Consider the following 15,991-nt stretch of genomic DNA (forward strand, 5'->3'; position numbering starts at 1 on the left):
CAGTGTTGTTGTGTTCCCGTAGTATAGCTGACTAATTTCAGTAACGTTACATTTGTTTGTTGCTTGAATTACATTATTGTAAATGTAACTAATTTTAAGAGTAAAATAATGTAAAATACTACAGTTCGAGTCAGCTTAAAATACACAAAATAGTATAAAATGTCAAATATACTAAATTACTAAATGCTATATAATTTATTAAGTATTTACATGAAAATATATTTTATAATAATATAATATAGGTCTATGATCTATCTTATCATCTCAGTCATTGTATTTCCACATGCCTTTGGTAACAATAAATATGCACAAATACATAATACGTTTATAGAAAGAAAATACCTAAAAATATTTAAAATAAGTCAAATTGAGTTGTGTTTAAGGGGTATTGATTAAAAAAATGTTTTAATTCCAACTATAGCACAGGTAGTTTTGTAAATATACAAAATCATATAAGCTGGCTAATTTTATTATATTCTAACAATGTAAAAACAGGGTGGTAATGTGTCTGATCAAAGTAATGTGCTTAAACATTATATTTTTGTAAAGGCACTTTGCATTTGACCAAAAGTATTTAAGGCAAATTAGATTTTGCAGATTTGCCTTAAATAACTTGATTAAACTGTAAATTAATGTCTAATAAAAAGTAAATAAAACAACTGATATGTTTTTGAAAGAAATCATGCATTTATTATGAGCAATACATCATGTACTCTGTTCCAGAGACACAATTAGTTGATCATTGTTGATGCCACAGTCATCAAGGCAAATAGCTCTGTAGGACAAAAATAGATATAATTGATATAATAGAAATAGATATAGATATAATTGAACTGTTAGGGCAGCAATACATTCTGAGCAGTCAGAACCCAATAAGATCAATAAATCCCATAAATCTTTTGTTTATCTTTTCACCTGGTAACGCTCCCATGTCTGGATTTGACGGTAGAAGGCATTTCCTGGGCAATCTGTGGAAGTGGCTTGCCTGTGTCCATACAAGTAGTAAGATGAGGACAGTCGACCCGCGTTTTTAGCACAGCTTGTGAAGTCGTACCGCACCATGTTCATCGCACTCGTGGTGGGTAGGGTGGAGGTATAATCTCCAATGAAGGAGACACCATAGCCTTTGGAGTTGTACCCGTAAGTGTGGGCACCCACCCAATTCCAGCCGCGGCCTTCGTACAAGTTTCCATCAGAGCCTGCAACAAAACTTCAGGGGGTGAAAGGGTTAGCTGACCCAAAACTGAAAATTCTGTCATTACTTATTCACCCTCGTGTTGTTCCACATCTGTAAGACTTTTTTGTAAGACTTTTGTTCATCTTCAGAACACACATGAAGATATGTTTAATGAAATCCGAGGGGTTTCTGTCCCTCCATAGAGATCCAACGCAACTACCACATTCATGGTCTAGAAAGGTAGGAAAGGCATCATTAAAGTACTCTCTGTGACTCCAATGGTTTAACCTCAATTTTATGAAGCAACGCGAGTGCTTTGCACAAGAAAAAAAACATAATTTACCACATTACTTTACTTTTTACACATTTACAATATTACAAATAATATTATCCAAAGCGTTCACGCAATGTCAGCTCTCGCGTGAACAAAACACGCTAGTGTCGTAATGCTTTCATTTATTGCTTTATTTTCGTAAATAACATGGTAAATAAAATTTGCAAAAAGCACTCACATGCTTTATTAAACTGAGGTTAAACCACTGGAGTCACATGGAGTACTTTAATGATGTCTTTACTACCCTTCTGGACCTTGAAAGTGGTAGTTGCGTTGGATCTCTATGGAAGGACAGAAAGCTCTCAGATTTTATTAAAAATATCTTCATTTGTGTTCTGAAGACGAATTAAGGTCTTACGGATGTGGAACGACATGAGGATGAGTAATAAATGACAGAATTTTCATTTTTGGGTGAGCTGTAACCTTTGAACAATAATAACTATAAGAAATAAAATTGAAATCAGTCTGTACAGCACATGAAAAGCATTTCCAAGGTTTTATGGTATTAAATGTTATCTGAAATTATTTTTATACTCATTGGGACTTTCCTAACCTGTATCCAATGTCAGACCATCCATTGGTTTGCTGGTGGTAGCGCTGCATGGACCGCATGTCACTGGCACATTGCTCAAAGGTGGTGCAAGGCTTGGAGGGTTGATATGTGTGGTGGATGAAAAGGTACGGCACAGGGAGAGACAGATAGGAGGGAGAACCGATGAAAGCTGCAGCACCCCATTGAGACCTCGTAATGATTTTGGGACAGACTTGGGAGGGGGAAAACAGCAATGTGAGAACACAAAATTTCTGTTTTATAGCAAATTTATTTATAAAGTGGTTTACTTGGTAGTGCATAAATTACATTATTAAAAATACTTTTAATTTAACAATAAAATCTACATCCATCCATCATTAACGTACTCCACACGGCTCCTGGGGGTTAATAAAGGCCTTCTGAAGTGAATCGATGCGTTTGTGTATAAAAAAAATCTCCATACTTAACAAGTTATGAAGTAAAATATCTATTTTCCGCCAGACCACCTTCTGTAGTTGATGTATGAAGAAAGTGTAAAACTCTTGCAGTTCAAAGCGCTTGCGTTACGTCCTACGTCTTACCTGTTCAACTTATGGAAAAATTTTAACTGACGCGATGCCAGTTTACACTTTCTTCGTACGTTAAATACAGAAGGCGAACTGGCGGAAGCTAGATATTTTACTTAAAGGTGCAATATGTTAGAATTTTGCAGTAAAATTGCAATTTTAACCAAGGCTCCGGGACGTGTGAGGAGTCGCCTGTCATTTGCGTCATACCCGCGTTACCCTCGGTTTCCGGTTTTATTTTGTAAAAACCATGGAAACACCAAAGACACTTTAATATTTACATGTTTTAATAGACAAGGGAACAACTGTTTTGATATATTTATAGACAGAAAACTAATTATTGTTATATAGCTCAACACGTTTAGTCTTATTGTTTAAATAGAATTTCACACTCAAATGTATCTAAAACATAATAAAAGTTCTGCTGCTCGTGAGGCGTGTGTTGCGCAGTTGTTCCAGCGGCCTCATTCAGCTCCCACAACACTCGATCCTGTTCTGCTTCATACTACAGTAACGTTAATGTCAGGCATCGGAAGGAAGCAGACAGGTAAGTATAGCAAACAGGACTTTATTTAAGCACGGATCTGAGTGAGGAGATAACAGGTGAGTCAATCTCTGTATGCACATTGCAGTATGACTTAGCTGAAATTTTTTTTTTATAGCTCTTTTGCTTGGAATGGAGAATGGACAGATGGCAGACAAATGAAGGAGGACGGATGACTGAAGACGGACGGAAGATTCCACGTTCAAACTTGCCGTCATCAAGCTACGCCTTTGTTTTGAATAGACCTCTAGTGACCTCTAGCGGACAGCAAATTCTACATGTTACACCTTTAATCACTATTAAATATGTATTTTTTTTTTTTTTTTTTTTTTTTTTTTTACACAAATGCATTGATTCGCTTCAGAAGGCCTTTATTAACCCCCCGGAGCCGTGTGGAGTATGTTTGTGATGGATAGATGTAGACGGAAGCACTTTCTTCAGCTCATACTCCCCACTTCACTGCCATAATAAAGTCAGGATGAGTCAGGATATTTATTAATATTTCTCAGATTGTGTTCATCAGAAAGAAGAAAGTCATATACACCTAGGATGGCTTGAGGGTGAGTAAAGCTTGGGGTGATTTTCATTTGAAAGTGAACTAATCCTTTAATTTGTATAACTATAAAATCGTTTACGTCAGTAATAAATAAATAAATGGTTTAATTACCGGCATATACATGGACAAATTCCTCAAATCCCTCATTCACAACATCATCCAGCCTCTTCCTCTCAGACTCATTTAAGTTACGACGAACTGTTAGAGCCTGAACCACTTGGTTTTTCAGCAAAGAGAAGCTGACAAGCTTTTTAAAGTTCATCCTTCGATTTTGACTAATCAGACGGGGCGCTGCATCCAACCCTGCGGCGTTAAGTTGGTGGCTGTAGTAACTCTTCAGAAGGTCACTCAGTGAAAGCTCACGAAGGTCTGACGTGGCAACTTCTGACCCAAGAATGAGCCCGTCAATACCTCCGGTTATTAGGGCGTCTGTTGCCAAGGAGGGCAAACCAGAGAGAGTGTACACTTTTGGGGATTTAATGCTATCCCAGAAACCTTTAGTGCCCAGAGGAATGCTGGATTGCTCATTGTGGGCATGATGGACAAAAGAGGCAACCAGGTTCTCGGTCAAGGTTAAAGGGTACAGGCTTTGGATGGTCGACTGCAGCCCAGCCTCAAGTCCGAGGAGCATTGGGGCCAACGCCACATTTGAACCATCTAAAGTCAGAACTACACCTTCCTCCTCACCCAACTGTGATATGCTGTGCTTAATGACCTTGCTTAAGTATGAAATGACTGATGGATCTGTCACAAGGTCGTGTGCATCACTGAGGTCCCCGAGGTGATGCTTGATGAGGTTGGTTTCAAAGCCAGCAGCCTTACGTAAACCTTTGACCACATCGAGCATCTGAAGCCCTGGATTCTCAGCTTCAGTTCTCTCCACAGCACTGATGAAGTCATCCATGCGTCTTGTGGTGGTGGCTAAATGAAAACATGGAAATTTAAAATAGCAACAATATTCAACAACAGCTATTAAAGGAGTCCTATCATGAGGAATCAAAGATCAAAAAAATACTGTGAGCTGTGACTTTCAGACTACAAAACATCCTCCCCAATCCAAAAAGAAATACCCCAAACATTTACAGAAACCAAGGAGTAAAATCTGTAACACTTTACAATAAGTTTTCATTTGTTAAATACACTAACAAACATGAACAAACAATGGACAAAACTTCCACAGCATTTGTTAATCTTAGATAATGCTAATTTCAAAATACATTTTTTAAATCAAGTTGTATCAGTTAACATTACTTAATTTGAAGTAACAAGAACAAACAATGAAGTACTGTATTTTTATTAACATTAACAACATTACTAACAAGAAATATATTGCTCATTGTTAGTTCATGCTAGCTAATGCATTAACTAATGTTAACGAATGGGATGTTATTGTAAAGTGTTACCTTAAAAACGACTCTTTTTGACATGAGTATTGTGAAACTGACATACCTGAAATTAATGTATTAAACCTGCAATGACGCAGGGCAATATGTTAAGTAACAAAAACATTTCACTCTGTTGCTCAAACAAAGCAATTGTTCAGCTTAAGTAGACTTGGAACATAACCCAAGAGTCAAATAAATGACTTTGTATTTTTATGGTGCTATTTTTTAAACCAATTTTAGGCCCTATTATTAATAATAAAAAAAAAAGAAACTCTTCAAAATGGAGACATTCTTCAATGTTTGGTTCACGATGAAATAACGTCTTCTGTTTGGAAGAGTAAATGACCAGTAATTATTCAGTAAAATGACTAGAAGATTGAATATATGACTTACCTTCAGTGAAGCCACTGGAAAACACCACAAGCAAGGAAACAAGCAAACCCAAGTTCCAAGCCATGAGGACAGAACTTATGAGCACTGAAGATTCTCTGTTCAGGTAAAATGGATGTGTGTCTACCTGCACCTCATACGCATTATAAATACATGCTAATGCTTATGTAAGTATGTACTGATTAACTGCTTTCCAAAATAAAGGTCGATTAAGGCTTGAGAAAGTGACAGCTGCTTTCAGTATGCCACAGGTAAACTGGCCAAAACCCATGATAAAGAAAGAAAGATGTCAAGAATATTTATTTCTTAATGGACATAACAAACAAGGTGTATTATGCACTATTGTAAAAAATAAAGATTCCAAAAGGTATTTGTATATATACAGTGCATAAAAAATATTAGACCATCTGTCAAAAACTTGTTTAAAACTAAAAATTAATTGTAATTTATTAAGCAAATAACAAATTGAAACAACTTAATAGTCTTTATTTAAATGTAATAACCAAAAAATTATATATATTTTATTTTTATTTTGTATGTCCTCCCTTGGCCTTGATAACAGCTTGTTTTCTTGCTGGGGGTTTTATGTACTTTTCCACAGTTGTTACTGACTTCCAAATAGTTTCTAGTAGTTTCCAAAGGCTTGCTTTTGATTAAACTTTTGTGCGATCTATCTTTGAATATATTTAGTCCCAATAATAATTATATTTTAGCATTAGAAACACTATACTGTGACTAAAGAGCTTACACACACTGGTGTGGATTAACCATTACAGAAACATAAAAAATTATTTTAGTAATCACCAATACTGTTAGTTTATGACACCTGTGGCACAAACCTTACAATGGGTGGTGGTCTAATAAATTGGTTAAAGGGTTAGTTCACCCAAAAATGAAAATTATGTCATTTATTACTCACCCTTACGTCGTTCTACACCCATAAGACCTTTGTTCATCTTCAGAACACAAATTAAGATATTTTTGATGAAATCTGATGGCTAAGTGAGGCCTCTATTGCCAGCAAGATAATTGACACTTTCAGATGCCCAGAAAGCTACTAAAACATGTTTAAAACAGTTCATGTGACTACAGTGGTTCAGCCTTTATATTATAAAGTGCCTATATATTATTAAAAAAACAAAATAACGACTTTTCAACAATATCTAGTGATGGCCGATTTCAAAACACTGCTTTGAAGCTTTACGAATCTTTTGTTTTGAATCAGTGGTTTGGAGCATCAAAGTCATGTGATTTCAGTAAACGAGGCTTCGTTACATCATAAGTGTTTCGAAATTTCAATAGTTCACGTGACTTTGGCAGTTTGATACATGATCCAAAACATTTTAATAATTCTTTTACCACTAAAGAACCTTTTGTGGAACCTTTTGTAACCACTTAATTTCATTATATTCAATCAGCCAAATATATTTTAAACTGAAGTCTACTTAATTAATTTATGTAAAAAAACTACATCAATCACTTTTGTTGACATAACTAACAGGGCAGTAGATCTGTAGGCATTAAGTGTTATTTCGGTAAAGGGAAATATATTTTAGTGTTCCATGTTCAGTTATGTTGGACATGTAGAGGAAAAAGTCGCTCACTCATCCAAGCCCTGCACCACTTCAGCTGGGCAGGCGGGCTCCGCCCTTCACACCATGGCAGTCCTCCAGGTTTTTCAGGCCAAAGTCTTCCAGTATATGGACATATCAGACCCAGACGCAATCAGGGACCTGCATAGCACTACAGATCTGGCCCTGTGTGCCACATAGACCACCGCTCAGGCTATCGGCAGAGCCATGGCCAGTTTAGTGGAATTGGAACGCCATGTAATTCTGCTGGGCCTGCTACACATGCGGCCCCTGCAGTACTGGCTGAAACCCAGTTCCAGCCCATTTCCAGCCCACGCTTGGCGCTCAGATTGCCTTTGCTTCAAGGTAGACCACGGCTGCATCATAGCCCTGGCCCCTTGGAAGAACCCCAGTCAGTACCAGACCGGCGTGGACATGGGGATGGTCTCCAGGAGGAAGGTTGTCTCAACAAATGCTTCCAACACGGGTTGGGGACCTTTGTGCAAGGGCAGACCGACTTCCAGCTCCTGGTCGAGCGCAGACAAGCGGCTAGGTATCAGCTGACTGGAAATGCTGGCAGTTTTTCTGGCCCTCAAAACCTTCCTACCAGACCTGATAGGGCACTATGTTTTGGTCCATTCAGACAACATGGCTGTGGTGTCCTACATAAACCACCAAGGTGGAGATCGAGGCCTCTGTACAAACTAGTGAGATGCCTCCTCTTATGGGCACAGTACAACCTGTGCTCGCTGAGAGCAGTGCATGTGCTGGGCAGACTGAACCAGGGCACAGACATGCTGTCCCAGGATAGTGTGTCCACAGGTGAATGAAAGCTCCATCCCCAGACAGTTCAAAGGATTTGGAGTATCTTTGGGAAGGCAGAGATCGACTTCTTCCCCTCAGAAGACAACTCTTATTGCCCAATATTCTTCTCAAAGGACAGGGACCCACTTGCCGACATATGGCCCAGCCTTCCCCTTTACGCCTTTCCCCCAGTCACACTGATCAGGAAGGACAGATGCACAGTCCTTCTGGTGGCCCCTCTCTGGCAGAACCAGCCATTGTTCCACGAGTTGATGCAGCTGCAAGCAGCAGCTCCATGGCTAATTCCCCTGAGGAAGGACTATGAAGGTAAATCAGTAGCAAAACCCGAGAGGTTGCTGATTTGAATGTGAGAACTTGTCGTATTAATATTTATATTTGTAAACTGAAATTTACAGCAGCCATAAACCTGAGATCACAGCTCCGTTGTTTTATCCATTAAACACAAATAAAAGCCTGACAATGCTAAATGTGTTTATTTCAATAATATAATTCACATCTTAGAGTTTGGCAATAAATGAAATGGATCAACAAAAAGAAAAATAATTAATAATAATACATAGCCTACTGAGTTGTTTGATGCAAGTAAATTGTGCTGTTATTTTATTGTAGCCTATATGACAGAACAAGATGATGTTATGTAGGCTACAGGCTTATATATTTAAAATGTTTAGTAAATGGACTTACTGGAACTTTCATATAGGCAAATGGTCTCCAATTAAATGACTTTACTACTTTTTTACTGTAATATAAAAAAACCTGTTAAAACTAATGATATTTTAATTAAAATATTGTTTCATACATATGCAAATATTTATTACCGCATGCCAAGTCGCACTGGATGGCGTTGTTCATTGGTCAGGCATCGACCAATAAAACGCCTTCACCCCCCTGGGTTGGAAGCGGCGACTTGAAGCTGTACAGCAAAACTGAAGTAAAGTGCAAAAGAAAATATGTCACACACATTTGTGTCTGTCATTTTGTTTATGTGAATGCCATTTTACACATTTGTAACTTATTAATCTGCAACTACAACTTCATAACACGGGTGTTTTGATTGTTGTCTGTGTGTGCAAATCAAAACATTCAGCTTTTCACATCAGGGCTGTGAGTGTAAATTTCAATTTACAAATACAAATATTAATACGACAAGTTCTCACATTCAAATCAGCAACCTCGTGGGTTTTGCTACTGTTTTACTTTCATAAAGGACCTCCTTTCCCAGGCAAAGGGAATGATTTGGCACCCCCAACCGAGTTGTGGGCCCTCCATGTATGGCCCATTGACAGGAACTCATGGACCTAATTTATATTTCAAAATGAAGAGGGAGGTACAGGCAGGTCAAAAAACCTCCAGGACAGCACTGGCAACCAAGGGAATCAAGGAGGTGCTGGAAGCTCAGGGAGCTATAATGGTGAAGGTAGCTCAGGGGACTATGGCAGTGTAGGTAGCTCAGAGGGCCATGGTGGTGTCATGGTTAGTAGCACAGGAGATCATGGACTCTGGGGTTATTGCAGGTACTGTGCTGAGTTCTATGACTAGAGTGGGCACTGGGCTGAGCTTTGGGGCTAGTGCTAGTTCCTGACTAAGTGCAGGGAATTGAATAGGCTCCTGGCTGAGTGGGCTCCTGGCTGAGTTCGGAGATCTTAGCGGGCTCCTGGAAGAACTCTGGAGCAGACTCCTGGCTGAACACTGGAGCAGACTCAGGGGCTGAAGCCAACACTGGAGCGGACTCAGGGGCTGGAGTCAACACTGAACTGTGCTCAGGGGATGGAGCAGACACGGGACTGTGCTCAAGGGCTGGAACCGACACTGGAGTCTGCTCAGGGGCTGAGGACTGTTTCTTCTTCCTCAGCCTTCTTCTTTGGCCTGAGGTGAAAATGCACCTTTGACTGAGCTTGGAGGATTGAACAGGCTCTGGACTGGACTCAAGAACTGGGGTATGCTGTGTAAGATTCTCGAAAGGACTCATATACTAGAGCAGAGATTGTTGGTACCAGGAGAGCTGTAATGGGCTGGGGATGATGTGACGTGATGGCGTTGGCATTGTCATCCACCCCACCAACCATATAAGGTTAGCCAAAGCACCTCTGCACCAAATCAAGATACTGCTCAAGGGTCATGCTCACATTTCTAACAGTTATGAACCCATTAACTCACCCTCAACAAACGATGACAAATGACAAAAGGAGCGTATGGAGTTGGTGAGAGGTAAAACCGCTTTCTCCTCAATCCACCTTTGGCTGTCTCTCTCTAGGTACGATCTTTGACCCATACATGTTCACCTGGTTGCAAATGCGTCATGTCATGTGCTTTGTGTCTGCGGTCGATATGTAGTTTCTGTTTATGTCTGTATGTCAGTTCTTTCTATTTCAGCTTTTCCAAATCTGCACACTTTGGACTGAGCTGAGACGGGATCACAGGAACTAGTGTCCTTATTTTCCTTCCCATGAGGAGCTTGGCAGGACTGTAACATTGGCAAGAGGGGCTGTTCTGTATGCCATAAGCACAAGGTAGGGATCACTTGACTTATTGAGGAGGTTCTTGATTGTCCTCACAGCTCACTCCACCTTGCTGTTGCTCTATTGAAAATGAGGACTCAACGTCACATGGTTGAAACCCCAGTCCTGTGCAAACACATGGAAATGCTTTGAAGCAAACTGTGGCCTATTGTCCAAGCGCACCATCTCTGGAATTCCATGATGCAAAGATGGATTTGAAGTGTTCAACTACAGCTTCCGAAGTCATTGACATCAGTTTAACAACCTCAGAGAACCTAGAAAAGTAGGTTACAATGACCAAGTACAGCTTGTTGTCTTTTTGAAACAGATATGCTCCTACTGTGGACCACAGCCTTGTCAGAAAATCAGTAGGCAGCATTGTTTTTCTGAGATTTGTTCTCTCATGTGCACGTGTCATAATTCTCAGTCATTTTTGTTAGCTCTTTACTGAGACCTGGCCACCAAACTGGCTGTTTAGCTCTGCCCTGCACTTTGTTCTGCCAAGATGTCCCTCATGCAGTTTTTTCAGTATCTCGGCTCGGAGTGACTTTGGAATGACAATCCTGATCCTATTCAATAATAGTCCATTTGGCACAGAAAGTTCTCCTGAGAATGACAAGTAATGCTTGAGAGCTTTGTCAATGGAGAATTTATTTGGCCATTCTTCCACACAGTATTTCTTTAGATGCTGAAGTATGAAATCTTTGTCGTGGTGTTCTTGGATCTGAACCATTTTTCTGTAGCTGGTAGACTTGCCATGATGGAGTCTGCATACAGATTGATGTCTTCTTTAGAAAGCTTTTCTGCTGCACTGTTTATGGGAGCTCTAGATAACACAAACTTTTCCCAATAAGAAACTCAGCAAACCTCTCACAGGCCCACGTGGAGGCTATTGCCTCCTTCTCTATTTGTGCGTATCGCTGCTCTGTATTACTGAGAGCCTTTGAAGCATGTGCCATGGGTTTCCAAATGTTGTCTTCTTGCTTTTGAAGAAGAACAGCTCCAAGCCCATATGAAGAGGCATCCGCAGAAACAACTCTATCCTTGTTCGTATCATAAAGCACCAAACCTGGAAGTGCGACCCATGGTGAGTGTTATCATGCCTACGTTGAATAAGATGAAATCGCTCACCATTGTTGTAAACCTTACTGCTGCCGACTTCTGTCTTCCAGTTAATGCTCTCCTCGACTCTGGGTCAGCCGGGAATTTAATCTCCGGAGCCCTCTGCCACCAGCTTCAGCTCAAAACAACAGCCACGCCGAAAATCTACCAAATCCACTCGGTAACAGGAAGACCCCTACGCCAAGTGTGCCATAGTTTCGGCCCCATTAAACTTAAAGTCGGCATTCTTCACATGGAAGAAATCCACCTGCTGGTTCTGGAGGATTCAACGGCTGACGTGATCTTAGGGCGCCCCTGGCTAGAGCAGCATAACCCCATCATCTCCTGAAGGACAGGAGAGATCCTGAAGTGGGGTAACCAATGTTTTAATGACTGTTTTCCTGAGTTTCCTGTTCCAAGTCTCCTACGTTCCGAAGAAGTCCAAGTCTGTCTGTGGAAAGCCCACTCGAAAATCACTCAACAGACATCCCTGCATGTTACTCCCACTTTAGCGATGTCTTCTGTCCTAAGAAGGCCTCCTCGCTGCCTCCCCACCGGCCATGGGACTAGACCTCATTCCCGGTGAGCCAGTGCCCAGAGGGAAAATCTATTCCCTTTCCCTCCCGGAGGAGAAGGCCATGGAGGACTACATCACCGAAGCTCTATCTCACGGCTACATACGTCTGTCTACTTCCCCTGCTGCTTCTTTTTGTGGTGAAGAAGGAGAGAGGCTTGCGGCCGTGCATAGATTACAGAGATTTAAACAAGATCACAATCAAATTCAGATACCCACTTCCTCTCGTCCCATCAGAGCTGGAACACCTCCGCGGTGCCACTGTGTTCACTAAGCTGGACCTCTGCAGCGCATATAACCTCATCCGAATACGTGAGGGGGACGACTGGAAGACAGCTTTTGTGACCCCTACCGGCCACTACGAGTATCTTGTGATGGCGTATGGACTCGTCAACGCCCCCTCCGTATTTCAGGATTTCATGCATGAGGTGCTCCGGGAGTTCCTGCACAAATCAGTTCTGGTCTACATCGACGACATTCTGATCTACTCCCGGAGCTTGGCCGACCATCGCCGCCACATTGCGGAGGTCCTACAATGCCTGAGGGCTTTCAACCTGTTCCTCAAAGCCGAGAAATGCATCTTCCATCAGCCCTCAGTGCAGTTCCTGGGGTATAACATTGAGCACAGTGGCATCCACATGGACGAGGGGAAGGTCTCCACAATCAAAGACTGGCCCATTCCCACTTCTGTGAAAGAACTGCAAAAAGAGTTTTCTATCGAAGATTCATCCAAGGTTACAGTATCATCACCACCCCCCTCACGGACCTGTTACGCAGCATGCCCAAGTCTCTGTCCTGGACCCCAGCCGCCACCCAAGCCTTCGACACCCTCAAGAAAGTGTTCACCTCCGCTCCCCTCCTGGTCCATCCTGATCCCGATACTCCCTTCGTCGTTGAGGTAGACACCTCTACCACAGGAGTGGGAGCGGTCCTTTCCCAGCAGGAGGGGAACCCCAGTAGACTCCATCCATGCGCCGCCTTCTCCCGCAAACTCAACCCGGCGGAGGTCAATTATGACATCGGTAACAGGGAGCTTCTTGCCATCAAGCTCGCCCTGGAGGAGTGGAGGCATTGGCTCGAAGGAGCTCAACACCCCTTTGTGGTTCTTATGGACCATAAAAACCTGGAGTATCTATGGGACGCCAAAAGGTTGAATCCAGGCCAAGCGAGATGGGCTCTCTTCTTCACCAGGTTTAACTTAACAATCTCCTACCGACCTGGATCTAAGAACGTAAAAGCTGATGCTCTTTCCTGTATTCATGGACCTGACGAAAGTACCGACGACCCAGAGCCCATACTCCCTGAGAAATTATTTGTTAACCCCATCGTCTGGTCCGAAGAAACACTGCCCGAGTCCAATGCCTCCACCAACACCCCGCCGGGTTGTCCCCAAGGTTTGCAGTACATCACCCGGACACGGCGCACTCCCCTCATTCACCCATCACACACGTCACTGGGCACTGGCCACCCAGGGGTCAATGAAACCCTCTCGTTGTTAAAACAGCGCTTCTGGTGGCCCAACATGGCAGCTGATGTCAGGAGGTACGTGCAAGTGTGCAGGGAATGTGCCGTCTCGAAAAGCCCTCGTCATCTTCCCTCCGGGAAACTATAATCTCTGCCCGTTCCAAACCGCCCCTGGTCACACCTAGGAGTGGATTTCATCACGGACCTTCCAATCCATAATAAAATAATAAAATTGGTTTAGTAACTCAAATTATATTAAAAAATTAAATAGTTATATTTATTAAGAAATGTATTTTTATTAATATAAAAATGTTCTTAACAATCTTAAACATTTTATTTAAAAAAAAATATATAGTAAAAATAAGGAAATGTATTTATATAAATATACAGTCTATTTAAAAAATATAAGTTTTAGTAGTCAGTATGAAATGGTTTACGTCAGTAATAAATAAATAAATGGTTTAATTACCGGCATATACATGGACAAATTCCTCAAACCCCTCGTTCACGACATCATCCAGCCTCTTCCTCTCAGACTCATTTAAGTTACGACGAACTGTTAGAGCCTGAACCACTTGGTTTTTCAGCAAAGAGAAGCTGACAAACTTTTTAAAGTTCATCCTTCGATTTTGACTGATCAGACGGGGCACTGCGTCCAACCCTGCGGCGTTAAGTTGGTGGCTGTAGTAACTCTTCAGAAGGTCACTCAGTGAAAGCTCACGAAGGTCTGACGTGGCAACTTCTGACCCAAGAATGAGCCCGTCAATACCTCCGGTTATGAGGGCGTCTGTTGCCAAGGAGGGCAAACCAGAGAGAGTGTACACTTTTGGGGATTTAATGCTATCCCAGAAACCTTTAGTGCCCAGAGGAATGCTGGATTGCTCATTGTGGGCATGATGGACAAAAGAGGCAACTAGGTTCTCGGTCAAGGTTAAAGGGTACAGGCTTTGGATGGTCGACTGCAGCCCAGCCTCAAGTCCGAGGAGCATTGGGGCCAACGCCACATTTGAACCATCTAAAATCAGAACTACACCTTCCTCCTCACCCAACTGTGATATGCTGTGCTTAATGACCTTGCTTAAGTATGAAATGACTGATGGATCTGTCACAAGGTCGTGTGCATCACTGAGATCCCCGAGGTGATGCTTGATGAGGTTGGTTTCAAAGCCAGCAGCCTTACGTAAACCTTTGACCACATCGAGCATCTGAAGCCCTGGATTCTCAGCTTCAGTTCTCTCCACAGCACTGATGAAGTCATCCATGCGTCTTGTGGTGGTGGCTAAATGAAAATGGGGAGAAAAAAAGACAATTTTATTAATGCAACCACAGCTATTAAAGGAGTCAAATAATAAGAAATCATTGTACTGTGAGTTTCAAACCCCAAAACAAATACTCTAAACATTTAGTGAAACCAAAAAAGAAAACACTTACAATAAGATTTATTTTGTTAACATGAGCTAACTACAGGTAGTTAACTACACTAGTAAACTCGAACAAACCATAAATATACTCTACAGCACTTGTTAATCTTAATTCAAGCTAATTTAACAATTTAATACATTTTTAAAACTAAAGTCCCTGGCGTGAAACGTGTGATGATGCAGGGCAATATTTTAAGTAAATAAAGTAAATAAATACATGCAAGTCTGTTCCTCAAATAAAGTTATCCTATTGCTTCAACAGACTTAGAAAATAAATGAAAGATTCACAAATACTTTTTACTGTAACTTTGTGGTGCTTTAAAAAAAAAAAAAAAAAAAAAAAAATCATTTTTGGCCTTATGAAAAAAAAAGTGCCTTATCAAAGTGGAGACATTCTTCAGTGTCATTCATGACAAAAAAAAATTCATTGTGTTTGGAATGACAAGAAGGGTAATAAATGTCATTTTTGAGTGAACAAACCCTTTAAAAAACTTTTGTAATATATATACAGCCTGTACACACAGATGAAGATAAGATTGAATATATGACTTACCTTCAGTGAAGCCACTGGAAAACACCACAAGCAAAGAAACAAACAAACCCAAGTTCCAAGCCATGAGGACAGAACTTATGAGCACTGAAGATTCTCTGTTCAGGTAAAATGGATGTGTCTACCTGCACCTCATACACATTATAAATACATGCTAATGCTTATGTAAGTATGTACTGATTAACTGCTTTCCAAAATAAAGGATGATTAAGGCTTGAGAAAGTGACAGCTGATTTTAGTATGCCCCAGATAAACCGGACAAAACCCATGATAAAGAAAGAAAGATGTCAAGAATCTTAATTTCTAAATGAGCGTAACAAAAAAGTTGTATTATGCACTTTTAAAAATAAAGATTCCAAAAGGAGGTTTTCACAGTGATTCATCCATAGAAGAACCACTCTGGGTTCCAGAAAACTGTTCTCAAATTAATTTTTTTCTTAGTGTGAAGAACATTTAAAGGATTAGTCCACTTTTAAATAAAATTTTCCTGATAATTTACTCAC

General features: G+C 40.9%; 2 protein-coding genes across 2 annotated transcripts; both read right to left on the bottom strand.

Moving 5' to 3' along the window:
- Positions 1 to 665: 665 nt before the first annotated feature.
- pglyrp6 (peptidoglycan recognition protein 6) lies at positions 666 to 5,834 on the bottom strand. Its single transcript, XM_048187615.1, has 5 exons — positions 5,488 to 5,834; positions 3,821 to 4,630; positions 2,065 to 2,275; positions 916 to 1,210; positions 666 to 775 (listed from the first exon to the last, which is right to left on the bottom strand). Exons 1-5 carry the CDS (start codon positions 5,549 to 5,551, stop codon positions 761 to 763), a joined length of 1,395 nt encoding a protein of 464 aa, XP_048043572.1. The 5' UTR covers positions 5,552 to 5,834; the 3' UTR covers positions 666 to 760.
- Positions 5,835 to 13,978: 8,144 nt separating this feature from the next.
- LOC125264116 (N-acetylmuramoyl-L-alanine amidase-like) lies at positions 13,979 to 15,767 on the bottom strand. The gene is made up of 2 exons (XM_048183368.1): positions 15,492 to 15,767; positions 13,979 to 14,796 (listed from the first exon to the last, which is right to left on the bottom strand). The coding sequence occupies exons 1-2, from the start codon at positions 15,553 to 15,555 to the stop codon at positions 13,979 to 13,981; spliced, it is 882 nt and encodes a 293-aa protein (XP_048039325.1). The 5' UTR covers positions 15,556 to 15,767.
- Between the last annotated feature and the right edge of the window lie 224 nt (positions 15,768 to 15,991).

This window comes from Megalobrama amblycephala, linkage group LG1 (genome assembly GCF_018812025.1).
Source record: "Megalobrama amblycephala isolate DHTTF-2021 linkage group LG1, ASM1881202v1, whole genome shotgun sequence".
Taxonomy (NCBI): Eukaryota; Metazoa; Chordata; class Actinopteri; order Cypriniformes; family Xenocyprididae; genus Megalobrama; species Megalobrama amblycephala.